The 17,276-nt window shown below is 42.6% G+C and overlaps 1 protein-coding gene across 1 annotated transcript in view; it reads right to left on the reverse strand.

The window, feature by feature from the left end:
• Positions 1-17,276, reverse strand: part of Msn (moesin) — an 83,987-nt gene that overhangs the window by 20,797 nt on the left and 45,914 nt on the right. Inside the window, exon 2 of the mRNA XM_090326512.1 lies at positions 13,717-13,800. Within this exon, the coding sequence (XP_090182638.1) occupies positions 13,717-13,800 (84 nt within the window). The remainder of the gene's footprint in view (positions 1-13,716; positions 13,801-17,276) is intronic.

Here is a 17,276-nt window from a genome sequence, read left to right on the forward strand (position 1 = left end):
AACAAAACAGAGTAATGGGGACAATGTGATCAAAGTACATTTTATATGCATACAGGAAAATGTCATCATGAAACCAAACATATGATTTTGAACAATTAAAGATATACAGCTGGAGCTGGGCGTGTTGGTGGCTCACACCTGTAACCCTAAGTTACTCAGGAAGCTAAGGATTTGAACTTTGAATTTCAAAAACAACCTGGACAGGAACATCCACGAGATTTTTGTCAATCCTATGGCTTAAATATAGGGCCTGAGTACTATCCTTTGGCTTTTTCAAGTCTAGAGCTCTACCACTTGAGCAACACAACCACTTACGGATTTTTCTATGTATGTTTTACCAAAGAATTGAACCCAGGTTGTCGTGCATGCTAGGCAAGCACTAGGCCAAACTCCCAGCCCCCATGACACTCTTATATCCAATCAACAGCAAAAAGCTACAAGTGGAGCTATGGCTCAAATGGTAGAGCACCAGCCTGGTATAAAAAAGCTAAATGACAGTGTCCAGGCCTTGAGTTCAAGCCCAGTGCATACACACGTACAAAAGTGCACACACACACACACACACACACACACACACACACACACACATATCAACACTTCTGCAATATTGAGGAGCACAGTACCACACCAAGAACTTGTCTCCATTATCTTCATTAATTTTCCTAACAGCTCTATGATATAATTAGGCCCATTTTGTAGATAGCAAAAATGAATTCAGTAGTAAATGATCTGTTCAAAGTTCAGACAGTGAGTGGCAGAGCCTGGATTCGAATCAGTTCTGTATGAGTCCAAATTCATTCAGATCCACTGCTCTTTACCACCTTCTCTCTCCCCCTATAACTCCATGTAGCTGTCTACTTCTACACAGATTAAAGGCTTCACACGAAATTATTGGGTTGCCTCCTATATCCTAGTCTCTTGGGTTACTCCAATATTTTGGTCTTTGATCTTTTTATGTTTACTTGCTTAGGAGAAGGGTTATTACAGAGGATACAGATTAACAACAAGAAAGAAAAGCTATAAAGGGTAATTGACAGAAGGGGTACAGAAGTGGAGCTGTGGTTCAAGTGGTCGAGCACAAGCCTGAGCTGAAGAGCTCAGAGACAGCGCCCAGGCCCAGAATTCAAGAGAGAGAGGAGAGAGAGAGGAGAGAGAGAGGGAGAGAGAGGGAAAGAGGGAGAGGGAGGGAGAGAGAGAGAGAGAGAGAGAGAGAGAGAGAGAGAGAGAGAGAGAGAGAAGAAGGAAGCGGAGGAGGAGGAGGAGGAAGAGGAGGAGGAGGAGGAGGAGGAGGAGGAAGAAGAAGAAGAAGAAGAAGAAGAAGAAGAAGAAGAAGAAGAAGAAGAAGAAGAAGAAGAAGAAGGGAAGAGAGAGAAGAGAGAGAGAAGAGAGAAGAGAGAGAGAGAGAGAGAGAGAGAGAGAGAGAGAGAGAGAGAGAGAGAGAGAGAGAGAGAGAGAGAGAGAGAGAGAGAGCGCACATACGTGCATAGTATCTGTATCCTGGAGCCATCTGTCTCCAAGAAAGTCTACATGTTCATCTAGAAGCTCCCTGAACTCTGGTCTTTACGTTTTTACAAAGAATTTAGTATATAGGAAATCTTAATTACATTATAAATCACTGCTATAATCAAGTCAACTTCAGCCTTTACTTTTAGAAATTGGGAATAAATGTTAGGTGCTCAAGGTTCATACCTGTAATCCTACCTACTCAGGAGGTATGAGGATTGTAGTTCTCAGCCCATCTAAGGCAGACAAATCGGAGACATTCTTCTCTCCAATTAACCACCAAAAAAAAGCTGGAAGTTGTGGCTCAAGTGGCAGAGAATCACAGTCAAGTGAAAAGCTAAAAGTCAGGTCCTGAGCTCAAGCCCCAGCATAAGTGAAAAGATAAAGAAAAGTAGGAAGGAAGGGGGGAGGGAGAAGGGAGGGAAGAAGGGGAGAAGGAGGGAGGGAAATTGGGAGCCTATGCCCTTAAGGGTCAACCCCATTTACAATATTCCAGGCATGAGCATTTCAGTAGACAAAGCAAGCTCTGTGGAAAGCATATACTGCAAAGCTATGCTGTTCCAGGGTGCTGAGAAGCTTTATGTTAGCCCTTGTTAGACACCAGATATGTATGATTCCTCTTACTACTCTCAGGTTAAGGGTGGAAACAGTGAAGTAGCTGAGTGGCCTCTTGGTTCCCTGGGCCTCCCCGGCTGAGCAGTGGGCAGGAAAGGGAGCCCTGCCAGGAAAAGACAGATGGGGTCTGTTCTCCAGTTTCTGACATTAGCATGTTAATGGTCCGGCTGTCAGCTCCACCCCAGCATACCCACCACTATGGGGGATTAACAACAGTAAACTGAGCCACATTCTAATGAGGTCAGGGACGTGGAGCATTCTTTTCTTTATTTCAGGGAAGGAGATGGAAATGGAGGTATTGGGGGGAGGTTAGTAGGGAATCTAAGAGATATAACCAAATAGAAGCAAGAAAGGACTAAGAATTGTTTGTGTTCTCCTCTTGTGAGCAAATTTTTATTTGCCCTGTTAGACACACAGCCATTACGGCCACAAAGTTGCTACTTCGCATTCAAAGCCCAGTCCCACAGCTGCACTCAGTGCTTCAGAAGTCCCTCGAAAATATGAGCACCTGGGAATGTAGCTTAGTGATGGTAGAGTGCTTGCCTAGCATGCATAAAGCCTGGGGATCTATTCCTAGTACCACATAAACAGAAAAAGCCAGAACTGGCTTTGTGGCTCAAGTGGTAGAGTGCTAGACTTGAGCAAAAGAAACTCAGGGACATTGCCCAGGCCCTCAGTTCAAAACCCCAGGACTGGAGAAAAAAAAGAGATATAAGATATGTGGCGGACAAAAACCACTGAACAAGATGCAGGTGAGGAAACTGTGGCTTACAGGGGATCCTGCCTAGTAACACAGAAACATGAGGCCTACTGGGTCTGAACGCAACCTCTAAAATCTGTCTTCTAATGTCAGTGTCTTACAGGATCTCAGGGACTCAGGTTTCTTAAGTTAACTAGCTGCCATACTAGAGTTTGGCCAACATATCCTAACTATAGACTGGACATGGAGAGGCTCTGCATTAGTTATGGTTTTTCAAGTTCCCACTGGGCACAGACAACAAGGCACGACCCCAAGGGATAAACACTTGCCCTTCATAGTTTGATGTCAGATATCAAGAAACCTAAACAAACATCTCCAACAGACTGTGTTCTCTTAAAGCAATATATTTTCCTTTTTTTTTTTTTGCCAGTCCTGGGCTTGGGCTCAGGGCCTGGGCACCGTCCTTGGGCTTTCTCAAGGCTAGAGCTCTACCACTTGAGCCACAGCACCACTTCTGGGTTTTTTCTATGTATGTGGTACCGGGGAATCGAACCCGGGTCTTTGTGCATGCTAGGCAAGCACTCTACCACTAGGCCAAACTCCTGTTCCTCCCTTATTTATTTCATTCCACTAATTACGTAGAAAGTTTTTTTTGACATATTGCTTAGTTGTACAATCTCATTCCCTACCAACCTCTTGAAGACTTGGATAATTAAGAACATATTTAGTACTAGGCACTGGTGGCTCATGCTTGTAATCCTAGCTATTCAGGAGACTGAGATCTGAGGATCACAGTTTAAAGCCACTGAAGTCCATGAGACTCTTATCTCCAATTAATTAGTAGAAAACTGGAACTGGTGCTAAAACTCAAAGGGGTAGGGCAGTAGCCTTGAGCTGAAGGGTCTGGGGTGAATGCGCCCAAGCCCAGTGTTCAAGCCCCACAACCAAAATTAATAATTAAAAAAGAACATATTTAGGAGCAAGCATGTTTGCTCATGTCTAGAGCACTAGCTACTTGGGAGATGAAGATCAGGAGGATCATACTTAGAGGATTGATAGCCTAAGCAAGAAATTCGGAAGACTCTTATTTCAACAAGCGAATCCTGACAAGGGTGTCTGTCTCATGCTACATGGGAAGCATAGGTAGAAGGGATTATAGTCTGGGGCTGGCCTATCCAAAAGCATGAATCCAAAAGACCCTATCTGAAAACCAACTAAAGCAAAAAAAGAACTGAAGGAATGACTCAAGTAGTAGATTACAAGGGAAAGCTATGAGTTCAACCCCAGTAATATTTCCTCACATACAAGATGTCTAGAAAAGATAAATGGGGCAGGCAAAGGTGGTGGTAAGAGATGGTGATAGAAGTTTGAAGACCTAGGACTAGGTAAGACTCTTATTCTAAGTTAGCCATCAAGAGCTGCCAGCAAACTGTAAATGGAGGACTACATGAACACTTCTATTAAAGTGAGATACTGGTTTTTTACACAGGCTAGAGGGACCAATATGTGCGAGTTTTTAAAGCTTATGTTGTAGATCTAAGGTAATGCTTCATTAACAGTCGTACTGATTCTCCACAGAGTTGTAAAAGTATAGAGTATTCCAAAGCAATTGGTGGAAACGAAATGCCAAGAAATGATTTAGTCTTGAGAGAGAGCAAGTTCCAAATAGACATAGAATGAAGGGAAGCTGAATCAACAGACCTAGGATGCTAGAAGTTGCCTAAGAACAGAACTAGAAGAGCAGTAACTGTCCTTTACCTGAACCAACAAACTAGTTGAAGAAGCTGGGAAATCCCAGGCTGAAGTGAAGTAAGGCAGGTGTAGATTGTATAGCCAGGCCTGGAAGACCCAAGAGTAAGTTCCTTAGTCTCTTGTACACACTGTCTGTTTCACAGACAATGAATGGGTAGGGAGAGGACCATGAGGACTAATGCAGCTCTGGGATCCAGAGTGGCTCTGAGAAGTTAGACAAATCAATAGCTAAAGCAATGGCAAAAGAAGTTTCTAAGGATCAGTGGGGGATTTTGATCTTTCTGGAAACGGGCTTTTTGTGTGAACATACAGAAATTGAAACAAATTTTTCACTGCCCTAGGTTCTACAGATAAGCAGTGTCTTAGTCTGTGCTGAAGTTCCAAAGTATAAGTCAAAAGTGAAATTGAAAAAAATGAAGGACACAAGAAATGCCCTTTGACAATTATAAGGAAATCTACAGTTAAGGTCCATGGGGTATTGAGAACCATTTGACTTAGACCCCATTTCTAATTCTCAGAATAATACTAAATTTTGCTTCACAAGGTGGAGAGAAATACCTGGTTCTTTGTTCCAGGAACAATCTCTATAATTAGAGAGGACTTTATTGTTTCACTGTTGAGAAATGCTTCCATACTTTAAGAAAAATAAATTGTCTTGGCTCTATATTGAACCAAGCTATCCAGGTAATCTGGTTTAAGCCAGTATTTCTCAAGGCTGCGTTAGGAGAAATCTTTAAGCAGCAGAAAGTAAACAATAAAAATACTCAGGGATCTGGAAGGCAGTGTGAGATGAAAATGTAAAACAGAAAGATAGCTACAAGCCGGGCAGACTTTCTTTGAAGCTCCTTGTTTAGTCTTAATCATTGTTGTGAATTTTTATCCTACTCCTTAAATAATGTTTTTTAAATTATAAGACATATTCTAAATCACTTTTATCCTATAGCTTTACATCCCCCTTAGAACTTGCCACATATACCTAGAAGTAGTAGGGGCTTCCGTTCGCAAGGCACTGGCTTAACAAATTGAAGCCATTAGGTATTGGTGGCTTACACCTGTAAGCTGAGATCTGAGGATCATAGTCCAAAGTCAGCCTGGGCAGGAAAGTCTGTGAGACTCATATCTCTACCCACTAAAAGGCCAGAAGTAGAGCTGTGGCTCAAGTGGTAGAACACCAGGCTTGAGCGTAAACATTAAGGGGCAGTACTCAGGCCCTAAGTTCAAGCCCCAGTTATGGCACCAGAAAAAAAAGAAAACAGAAGCCAGTAAATTCTGGTCAGTCCCAGAGCACAAATCCCCAAACGTTGCATAAAGTAGAAAACTGAAATCCACTGGATGGAAAAGTTCTATCTCTGAGCAAATCCTGACTAATTACCAGGACTCCTAGATGTAAGAAAGAAGTCCATGTACCTCTCTTTTGCATATGCAGGCCACCTAAGCTGAAGACTGAGTAAGGTGTGTTGGGGAGGGGTCTCAAAGCAGTTCCCGAGCTGAAAGTCTCCCTCCTTGTATACTCCATGCATCTATCTGAGTAAACAAAGCAGTGACAACACCAGTCACTAAGTAGCCCAGAGCAGAATCAAGAAGCAAGGCTGAGCTGGGCACCAGTGACTCATGCCTGTAATCCTAGCTACTCAGGAGGTTGAGATCTGAGGATCCTGGTTCAAAGCCAGCTGGGCATGAAAATAAAAGTCCGTGGGACTTTTATCTTCAATTAACCACCAGAAAACTGGAAGTGGAAGTGGCACTGTGGTTCAGAGTGGTAGAGCACTAGTCTTGAGCTGAAGAGCTCAGGGACAATGCCCAGGCCAAGAGTTCAAGCCTCACAACCAATTAAAAGAAGAAGAGGAAGAGGAAGGGGAAGAGGAAGAGGAAGACGAAGACGAAGAAAGAAGAAGAAGAAGAAGAAGAAGAAGAAGAAGAAGCAGCAGCAAAAGCAGCAGCAGCAGCAGCAGCAGCAGCAGCAAGGCTACAGCCACCAGAGAAGAACCACGTGAGAAATTATATTCAAAACTACATCCATGCCCAAACACCTGACGCCCACAGAGATCCTATTACTGGACTGGCAGTAGTGGAATCAACCACTCACCTGAAAGCAAATCAATGTACAATGAGAAAACTCCAAATGGGGCTACGGCCATTGTTGAATCTTCTCCTAAACACTGCCTGTGCCCCCATTAAGAAATAGCACCAAACACATGAAACTAGGTGGTATGGATATGGGGAGCAGGCAAGGGAATGGGGCAGATCATAGAGAACATAAAATTCATGGTTGACAGAAGGCACAGAGGTTCAAGCCCTAAACATACTATTTCCTGTAGCAGAACCTGGCCTCCCTCTTCTTAAGCCTCAGCTCCTCATCTGAAAAATAGGAAGACTTAGTATTACAGTAACCTATGTTTATCGTTTTATAAAATAAAAGCAAAAGAAATGAAAGGGCTGTTTTCTGAGTGCTGGTGGCTCTTGCCTGTCATCCTACCTACTGAGGAAACTAAGATCTGAGGATCAAAGCCAGCCCAGGAAGAAAAGTACTTGAGATTCATCTCCAATTAACCATCAAAAAGCCAGAAGTAGAACTGTGGCTCCAGCTGTAGAGCACTAGCCTTGAGAGAAAAAAAAAGCCAAGGACAGTGCCTCAGATCCTGAGTTCAAGCCCTAGGTGAGAAGGAAGGAGGGAGGGAGAGAGGAAGAAAGGGAAGAGAGAGAGGAAGGGAGAAAGAAGAGGGGGGAGGGAGGAGGGTAGAGAAAGGAGGAAGAACAAAGTCTGCTGTCGTTACTGCAAAGTCCACAAATCCTAACTACTTTACTGAGTCAAAAAAATTTCGTGATTTCCTGGGTTCCTCCAGTGAACACGCATTGTAATTTCCCCTACTTATTTTGTCAGTAAGAAAGACTAATGTCTGACCAAAAGCTCAAAGACAGGAGAGAGCAGGTGGAAACAGACTATATAGCCAAGGCTGGAGAAGCTAGCTAAGGAAGAAACCAGTCAGTGGGTTCTCAAAAATGCAACTCATAGTGGTGACACTGCCCCCTAGTGGCAACATTGTAATCCAAGATGAAGCCGAAGAAATGAAAACCTAAAATCTGCCAGCAGACCGCAGATTTCTTGTAGCAAAATAAGCTGTCTCATTTTCCTGGCAGTTACCATGTTCACAAGAAACAGGTAAACTGAGGGGGAAATTCGGAGCCCCAACTTCCATTTCCACCAGGCCCTGAGCCTCCTTAAGCTATGGCTTTCTATTGTTGCCACTTATTTATCACTTATGCCAAGGAAGGTGCTTCCTCTCCATCTCCAGTCTGTTTCCCCTCTGGTCATAGGCCAGATGACTGCTGGGTTCCAGGATGGCCTCAGCTTTAGTCAATTCCTCCCAAGGAGTACACCTTCTTCCTCCCAGACCCTGGCTCCCTCCTTGAATGATGGATGGGTCTCAAGGGCCAGGCACAGTGAATTTCCTCCCTATGCCTCATCAAATCAGACAGAGGGAAGAGCTCACATCCTCCACTGCCTATGAACACAGACGTCTGTGGATTCCCATCCTTAGGGGCCTCCCCTCACAAGAAGCAGATGCTCCATTCTTTGTCTCAAGCTCCACTATTTTTTCCTGTGGCTTTCACGTATGAGGTCACAGCTCTGCCCTTTCTGACCTCACAGAAACTGACTGCACCCCCTCCTGCTCTCTATAATAGCTCCTAAAAAATCTTCTCTGAGTCTTCTCCAAGCTCTAACAGCCTCACTGACTAACCAGTGTTGTGCTGTGAGGGAAGGAGGGATATGTTTGTTCAGTCAAAGCTGTGTTAGAAATATCGTATCGCAGCTTACTGACGATACGACCCAAGGCAGTTTCACCTCTCAGAGGTAGGATCATTTTGAGAATTAAATCATAGTCATAGGTATCATCTCATCCAGCATTTCCTTTTAATTTATGCCAGAAGTATGGCTTGAACTCAGGGCCTTGTGCGCTCAGTTGGCTTTCTCCACTAAAGGCTGATGTTCTACCACTTGAGCCACAGCTCTACTTCTGACATTTTGCTGATTAATAAAAGATAAGTTTCATGGACTTTACTGATGGGATTGACTTTGAACCATGAACCTTGGATCTCAGCCTCCTGAGTAGCAAGGATTACAGGCATAAATCACAGGTGCCCATCTTACCTACCCACCATTTTATGTGGTGATATGGTAACACGAGTCTATTTTCCCCAGCTTTCAAAAAATCAGTATATCATTAAGTATAGTTGCCAGGTCATACAACAGATCCCTAAAACTTACATCTTTTATTTTGCCAGTCCAGGGGCACTGTCCCTGAATCTTTCTATGTTCAAAGCTAGTGCTCTACCACGTGAGCCATAGCACTACTTCCAGATTTTTCTTTGTCTGTGGTACTGAGGAATCAAACCCTGGGCTTCATGCATGCTGGGCAAGCATCTACCACTAGGCCACGCTCCCAGTCCTAAACTTAAGTCTTCTTTCTATACTTTGAACATCAATCTAACCTCCACCCACTCATTGTCCAAGCCCTGGTAACCACCATGCTACTCAAAATTTTTTAGATTCCACATATGAGTGAAAGCATGCAGTATTTGTCTTTCTGTACCTGACTTATTTAAACTTAACATGAGGCCTTCAAGGTTTATGCATATTGTTATAAACAGCAGGATTTCCTTCTTTTGATGGTGGAATAATGTTCCATTGTATACATAGCAGATTTTTATTCATTCATCTGTTGATAGACATTTAGGTTGACTTTGTAATTTAACGATTGTGAATACTTTTACAATGACTATGGAACTATAGCTATTAGTCATATAGACAGGCCCATTTAGTCATTCCATAATGTATACATATTTCTATACATCACGTTGTGCATAGAAAACATGCATAAACTTGTGCTAGTGGCTCACATCTGTAATCCTAGTTATTCAGGAGGATGAGATATAAGGATCTATGTTCAAAGTTGGCCCTGGCAAGAAAGATGCAATTTGTGACCAAAATTCAACAATAATGGCGAAAAAATTGGAAAATTCTCAATATGCCCTTGTAAAGAATTTTTTAAAAATAAATTTATAAATAAATTCAGGCTAGAAATGTAGCTCTGTGGTAGAGTGCTTGCCTACCATGCATGAAGCCCTGGGTTCGATTCCTCAGTACCACATACACAGAAAAAGCCAGAAGTAGTGTTGTGGCTCAAGTGGCAGAGTGCTAGCCTTCAGCAAAAGAAGCTCAGGGCTAGTGCCTAAGCCCTGAGATCAAGCCCCATGATTGGCATATATATATATATATATATATATATATATATATATGTGTGTGTGTGTGTGTGTGTGTGTGTGTGTGTGTGTGTGTGTGTATGTGTGTGTGTGTATTTATATAGGTATATGTATATGTATGTATATATATATTAAAAAGTAAACTCAAGACAAAACAATAAGGATGTTATCATGCAGCTATTTGCTAAGGACTTTATTTTGTTTCTTGGAGATTAATATGGATATGAGAAAGCCATACTCTAATCTTCAAGAAAATATAAAATATGGGGCACATAGAGCACTAGCCTTGAGCAAACAGAGCTCAGGGAGAACACCCAGGCCCTGAGTTCAAGCCCCATAACCGATCAAAAAAAAAAAAGATGTGTGACAGTGTTTCAACAGCTGTAATCCTAGGTACTCAGGAGGTTGAGATCTGAGAATTATGGCTCAAAGCCTGCCTGCACAAGAAAGAAGTCCATACAACTCTCCAATTAACCACCAAAAGGCAGGAAGTAGAGCTAGCTGTAACTCAAGTGGTAAATTGCTAGCCTTGAGCAAAAAAAGCTTAGGGACAGTGCCCAGGCCCCTGGACCATTACAAAAAGAGGGAAAAAATCAGCATAGCAGTTTGGCCAGGGCTCCCTACCATCTGGGCTTCCCTCAAAACCACACCCGTATTACACAAGGCAAACCTACACTAACAAAGAATTACCAGGCTTTGTGGCTTTTCGGAGTTAATAAACGTCTTTGTTCAAGGATTTTTCTGCCCTAGGCTGTAAATCATGCCTTCCTCACTCTCAGCAGCCATCCCCCTCCAATACTAATAGACAAAGCTCCCAGTGTTGAGGGCAAGGATGGCGTCATTTGGGTTGGGAGGGGGAGGAGGGCAGGGTCGAATCAGGGCTTTGAAGAGTCTAGGAAGTGGATGACTTTGGCTCCTCAGGTTCCCACCTGGAATACAAAATTCATTCTGGTAGATACCCTACCTAGCCTCAAAAGCATAGCCCAAATAATACTATTGCCAAAATAAGGGTCCACCATCAATGTAAGTATCATATTCCTCAGAGACAGCTAGGAGCCTATCCAGGAAGGGAAGTCCCTCTGCCAGCTGCCTGTCCCTCCTACACATGCCAACTCAAATGAGGCATTTCCTTTAAAAAAAAACTACAGAAGAGAGTTGTATGAATTCAAATAGTGGGAATAGGAATAGAAATGGGAGAGAAGTGGCAAAGAAAAAAAAATGAGGCATATTCAAATTTGAGAAATCAGACAGTATCTTGATGACAAAATCAAGGAAGGGCAGAAGAGGCGAAAGATTTACATAAAGTAATGTACAGATTTAGTGACAGAGCTAGGGTTGCTGGCTTTTGGTATAGTGTCATCCTTTCCACTTCACTGGGCTGTCCCTTTAAAAAGCTCTCTAATATAAAAGCCTGCATGCAAAGGGAGAATGCAAAACTTTATATAACCAAGATCCATTTAGCCATTCCAGACTAGCACTGTAATCACTGCTTGCATATTACTTTAATTGTAATGTGTGTTTAAAAATTCCTAAGTAATTTGTATTTTCACACATTTTAAGTATCACTGATTTCCTACATCATTCAAAACAGAACCCCCAAACAAACAGCAAGAAGTTCCAGCTAAATCCGAAATAAGATAGTCTGAGAATCATTAAGCTGTGGTTCATGAATGAGACAAGAAGCATCACTGTATTGAAACAGGAGCTCTCATTTATTACATCTCTACTGCATCTTGGGTGCTTTACATAACACTCCCTTCCCTGTATTTTATTTTTCATTGCCTTTCTTAACTATTTCTAATTTACCTCTTAGATTTCATACAACCATGTATGCCAGTATAACCGATTCTGAGGGAAGAGGAAACAGAAATAATGTAACGTACTTATGTGGGGGTTTTTGTACCAAGACTTGAACTCAGGGTCCTCATGTTTCCTTGCTCATAGCTGGTGCTATACCATTTGAACAATGCCTCTAGTCTAACATTTTGTTGCTTAAGAGATAGAACCTCCCAGACATTTTCCTGTGTGGGCTAGTCCTAGGGCTTGAACTTGGGGGACGGGGGACTGGGAGCTGTCCCTGAGCTTCTTTTGTTCAAGGCTAGTGCTCTACTACTTGAGCCATAGCTCTACCTCACAGAGAATTATGACAGCCAAATTCTTGTTACAGTAATCAGCATAGTGAGCCTTGGGAAAACCTATCCTATCCTTCCCACTTCCATTCTCTGTCCCCATGTCTTTCCTCACAATCAGATACAGAATACACACAGGAACGAAAAGAATCCATTTGAGTACAAACTCCTTCTTTCTCTTTCTCTCTTTCTTTCTTCTTTTCTTCTCTTCCTAAAACCTTGGGTAAGTTTAGAAGTTGTCACACTCAGAAAACCAAGAGAAAGGAAAGTGAAAGAGCTTGGAAAAATTCTGTCAAGATTATAAGTAACTATAACATCCTGGATAAGTCAAATCCCCAACGCCACCAAAGGCTGATTGGGAAATAAAATAGTTCCTGGAGTTAGGTCTCCAGCCCCTGGAAATAGTAATCTTATTTTTCTGTTCCTGGAAACATGGTCATAGTTAGCATACTCCCCCTGGGGCCCTGGAAAAGTTTTTCAGTGCAAAAAAAAAGATTCTATAGCCCTTACCTTGTTATTACAATATACAGCACATCCTTTCTAAACAGTAGTAACTTCAGAGTTAAAGAATTTCTTTTGAGGGGTCGGGGGTTTGGCTCAGCGGAAGAGCCCTTGCATGGCAAGAATATCTTTTGAGTTGGATGAAGGAATGACCATAAACTGATGGCAATTAAGTACTACTTCCATTTCCATGGTATACCTAAGGGATTAAATACTGCTCTCCACACGTCTTCTCTAGTGTTATCCTAAGTCCCAACAGTCTTTAATTTTTCTCACTTTTTTGGAGTTAGTCCTGAGGTTTGAACTCAAGGCCTGAGCACTCTTCCTTGAGCTTTTAAGCTTAAAGCTAATGCTCTACTACTTGAGCCACAGCTCTACTTCTGGTTAGTTTCCCAGACTTTCCTGTCCAAGCTGCCTCAAACTGTGATCCTCAGATATCAGCCTCCTGAGGAGCTAAGATTACAGGAATGAGTCATCAGCGCCTGGCTTTCCCTTATTTTTGCTATCATCAATTAGTTAACTAAGTCCATATATATGCATATGGTACACCTTGATCAGATTTACCCTATCACTCTGATTCCTTCCCCAACCCATTTCGTCAAGCTTATGTTCTGTCAAAAGAAGTGTACATACAATTTGTCCTTTCTAGTAGGAAGCCAAAAAAGTCATGGAAAGTCTCTGGTGCTGTGGGAGCAGTGTAAGTTTAAAAAAAAAAAAACCCAGGCAAACAACAGCTGGGAGCAATTAGCTTCTGAATCTCATCATTTGAATGGAGAAATGAAGAACTGGATGTGGTAGTTCATTTCAGTAATCCCAGCATTTGAGTGGATTATGAATTTAAAGTCAATCTGAGTTACCAAGGAGACCCTGACAACAAATCAATTAATTAATAAACAGATAAATGAATAGGTAAGTAAGCATCAATCACTTCTATTTTTCAGAGCTGAAAGGAAGACTCCATGGAGTACTCATGTTTTCAGAGAACCTAACACAGAATCCAATTCCCCTTTTTCCCTTTGCTTGGGGATAAGGGATAGGATTCATTAGGGTCATAGGTAGGGGATGTCAAAGTTCAAATTTGACTCCTTTTTCACTAAAACTGCAGTTCATCTTGATTTTGACCTTCCTTGGAGGATCAAGCAGGAAATGAAATTCTCTTATAAGAGGCAGAAGTAATGGATAGATGTCAACCTTCTGATGAGGGCTACTTGGACAAGAGGAGGTCACAAAAGAAAAACAAAGCTCCTCCCTTACCTGGTCAAACAGCTGCTTGCCAGTGGTGTTGGGCTGGATGGCAAACTCCAGCTCTGCATCCATGGTGGTGACACGCACACTGATCTAGGATGAGATCAAACAAAGTGTCGTTAGTTGTCTGGTCCTGTGCTCAATATTCTACTACTAAGAGGAAGAAAGTGTTGCCTAGCCAGGCCCTGGTACTTCATGCCTATAATCGTAGTTACTCAAGAATATGAGAATCAGCCATATAATGAGTGATTGTTGTCCTTAATGTACTATGTTATCTCTCTTCTCTTTTGCTGTCCCTTGGTTATCTCATATTGTTACAGTATCTCACTTTGTTATCTGATATATTGTATATACACTTATTTGGTCATTTGAGAGAGGATAGGGAAGGGGGGAAAACAAGATGAGGGGTGCGGGTGGGGGGAGGGAAATGGGGACCAAGACACGAGAAAAGGTATCAATGTTTGTGAAGTAATGCACTTTCTATCTGGTGAATAAAAAGTAACCCTTCTATTAATTATAATAAAAAATATACGGAAAAAAAGAATATGAGGATCACACTTGAAAGAAAGCCCCACCAGTAAAGTGCATGAAACTCTTATCTCCAATTAACCATTGGAAAACTGGAAGTGGCTCTGTAGCTCAAAGTGGTAGAATGTCATCCTTGAGTGAAAAAGCTAAAGCAGGAGCTTGATGCACTGAACTCAAGCTCCTGTACTGGCATGCCTCTACAATCCCCCCTAAGAAATAACAACCCTAAATTTTAATGACAAGGTAATTTCACTTCAGCCATCTCTACAAGATAGTAACAAAGACAGCATATGATACAGTCATAGAAAATATTTATGGTGAAGACCAGAGAAACAGTAAGATTTCTTATAGTACAGTATATTGTTCAAGTATAACTCAAGCTTGGCTTCTGAGTCGTGACCTTTAAATTTAGATAGATAGATAGATAGATAGATAGATAGATAGATAGATAGATAGATAGATATAGTAGATCGATCGATCGATCGATCTAACCTATGTAATCTTTTAGGATGGTGACCTACTACTGAAGCTGTTGAAGGAAAGACCAAAATGTAGAATTATCAAATATGTGAATGCTCAGGGAATGGACAAGATATCAATTCTTATCAGAGTTTAAACCTCTGGGCCTTTCCTGAGCACAGGAATCAGGTAGCAGAGAAGATGGGACCATACAGCCATTTTGCCAGCTAAACAATTCTAATGAACACCAGACCCAGAGAACAATTTTGTAAATAAATCTCACCAGGGATCCAGGGAGGAAATCTATTTCAGGATTGACAATAGGACAGGAAAAGCCCGGAAAGCAAGAACAAGTAAGGCAAGTACCCCATGGGAATAAGGCAAGGTTAGCCACCTTGACTTGGTGTTACTCTAGGCTTCCTGCCCATCCAGTGACCCTTGTTGAAATGGGCTATCATAAAGAATGGGCATGGGGCCCAGAAGGCTAGAACTTGGGAGAGCCACAATGCAGTACTCGGCTATAACTCACCCTTAAGTTAAAACAGAGGTGACTTCAAAGCACCAATGGCTGAAGGATCAGGAGAGAATAGGATGGGGACAAATGGGGCTGTCTAGTACCCTGGTTTATTTTTGCCTAGATTTGTGCCTTAGAAATTAATCTCCAAGCTGGGTACCGATAGCTCACACCTGTAATTCTAAGTACTCAGGAGGCTGAGATCTGACATCAAGGTTTGAAGCCAGCTCAGGCGGGGAAAGTCCATGAGACCCTTATCTCCAATTAACCACCAAAGTAAGCCAGAAGTAAAGCTGTAGTTCAAGTGGAAGAGGGTAACCTTGAGTGAAAAAGTAAGAGACAGGGCTGGGAGTTTGGCCTAGTGGTAGAGTGCTTGCCTAGCATGCACAAAGACCCGGGTTCGATTCCTTGGTACCACATGCTTAGAAAAAGCCAGAAGTGGTGCTGAGGCTCAAGTGGTAGAGCTCTAGCCTTGAGAAAAATCCAAGGACAGTGCTCAGGCCCTGAGCTTAAGCCCAAGACTGGCAAAAAAAAAAAGGAAGAGACAGCACTGAGCCCCTCGGTTTAAGCCTCAATACACACACACACACACACACACACACACACACACACACACACACACACGGTAATGTTTCCAAAGTAAATAAATCGGTAAAGAGGAGCCACTCTGTATAGTAGAATAAACATGGCATATAGACCAGTATCAGCCATGTTCTCTGCCTCATAGGAGGAGCATCTATCTACCTAGAACAATATCTGAAGGTGTTCAGCTAAACCTATTTTTCCTAAATCACTACTACTCAGGGTTCCTGTCATTCCTGTGTGGCTGTTTCTCTAGGGATAACAGCAGTCTAAGGTTTCCTGGATTTCACTGTGGAGACAGGTTTAAAAGAATGAGAAAGAAAAACAAACAGAAACGAACTTCCATTCTTACCACCACTTAGAAGAAAATGTGAGTCATAAGGCCAAGGCCATGGGTCGGTGCTCTCCTGTTTTCTTTGTGTGTCACAATTGAGGGGAGGGGATTGGGTGAGAACATAACTGGGGCCTAAAAGTCCATGAGGATTCCTGTTCCACCCTCTGTGTCTTCTTAAATGATTTGGGATTCAAATGTCCAAGATGAGCTATGGACACAAACCCAATGTCACACAGGCCCACTGCCTTCCTTTTAGGTGGCGCCTCACTGCCAAAACAGTGGTGTAGTTTGGGAGGCCAAAAGATGAAAATGAAGCCTCTGAATTCAGCAGAAATTTTCTAAGTAGCTTAACAGAAGTAGAGAAGCAGATCTGAGCAAGGGAGCTAGTTCAAGATGTAGTTCCCAGCAAAGGGTATTTACATGGCTAAAACCCTAAGTTGGAGTTTGGGATATATGTAGGCACTACCTAAAGTTAATGATTTTGTCTATAAAGAATACAAAGAGTTTAAGGACCAAAATAATCTGGGTATGATTACTTTGAAAGAGGAAGTATCATCCTCTCTTATATACTAGCCCTCCCACCTCTAATCCAAAAGCAATAAACCCACTGATACTTATTGAGCAAGGGGGGAGGGAGAGGGAGAAAGGGACGGATAGGGGTACGGGGTGAAGGAGGGAGGAAAGGAGGAAGGAAGTAGAGGAGGGAGACAGGCAGGGAGGAATGGAACTAACCCCAAGATAACATGCTCAAAGCATGGACTTTCAAGATGGAGGGGACAGATCATTACTGCTCCCACCCCATAACGGAATAAGTTGAAGGACACAGAGGCAGGTAACAGAAGGATGGAAATGAACACTTACTGAATGCCAACTATGTGCCAGGCCCATCACCCCACAGTTTAACATCTCTGAAGCCACATTTACTCAGCCAACAAGTGGTGGAGGCGGGTCTTCTGGACATTCCTGGAACTCCTTCCACGACTCCACCCACCTCTCTAGTCATGCTGCTGATTGCAGCCTTCAGACACTGCCTTGGCAACCGTTTTGGCCAAGGCCCAACATTGGGGCATAGAAAGCCTGGGTACATCTGGAAGCACTGCTTGGGAAGGCCCTCTTTGCTTCACTGGGGCAGAACTTGTGAGTCATCCCAGT

The sequence above is a fragment of the Megascapheus bottae genome, chromosome X (assembly GCF_031878675.1).
Source record: "Megascapheus bottae isolate mThoBot1 chromosome X, mThoBot2.hap1, whole genome shotgun sequence".
Taxonomy (NCBI): Eukaryota; Metazoa; Chordata; class Mammalia; order Rodentia; family Geomyidae; genus Megascapheus; species Megascapheus bottae.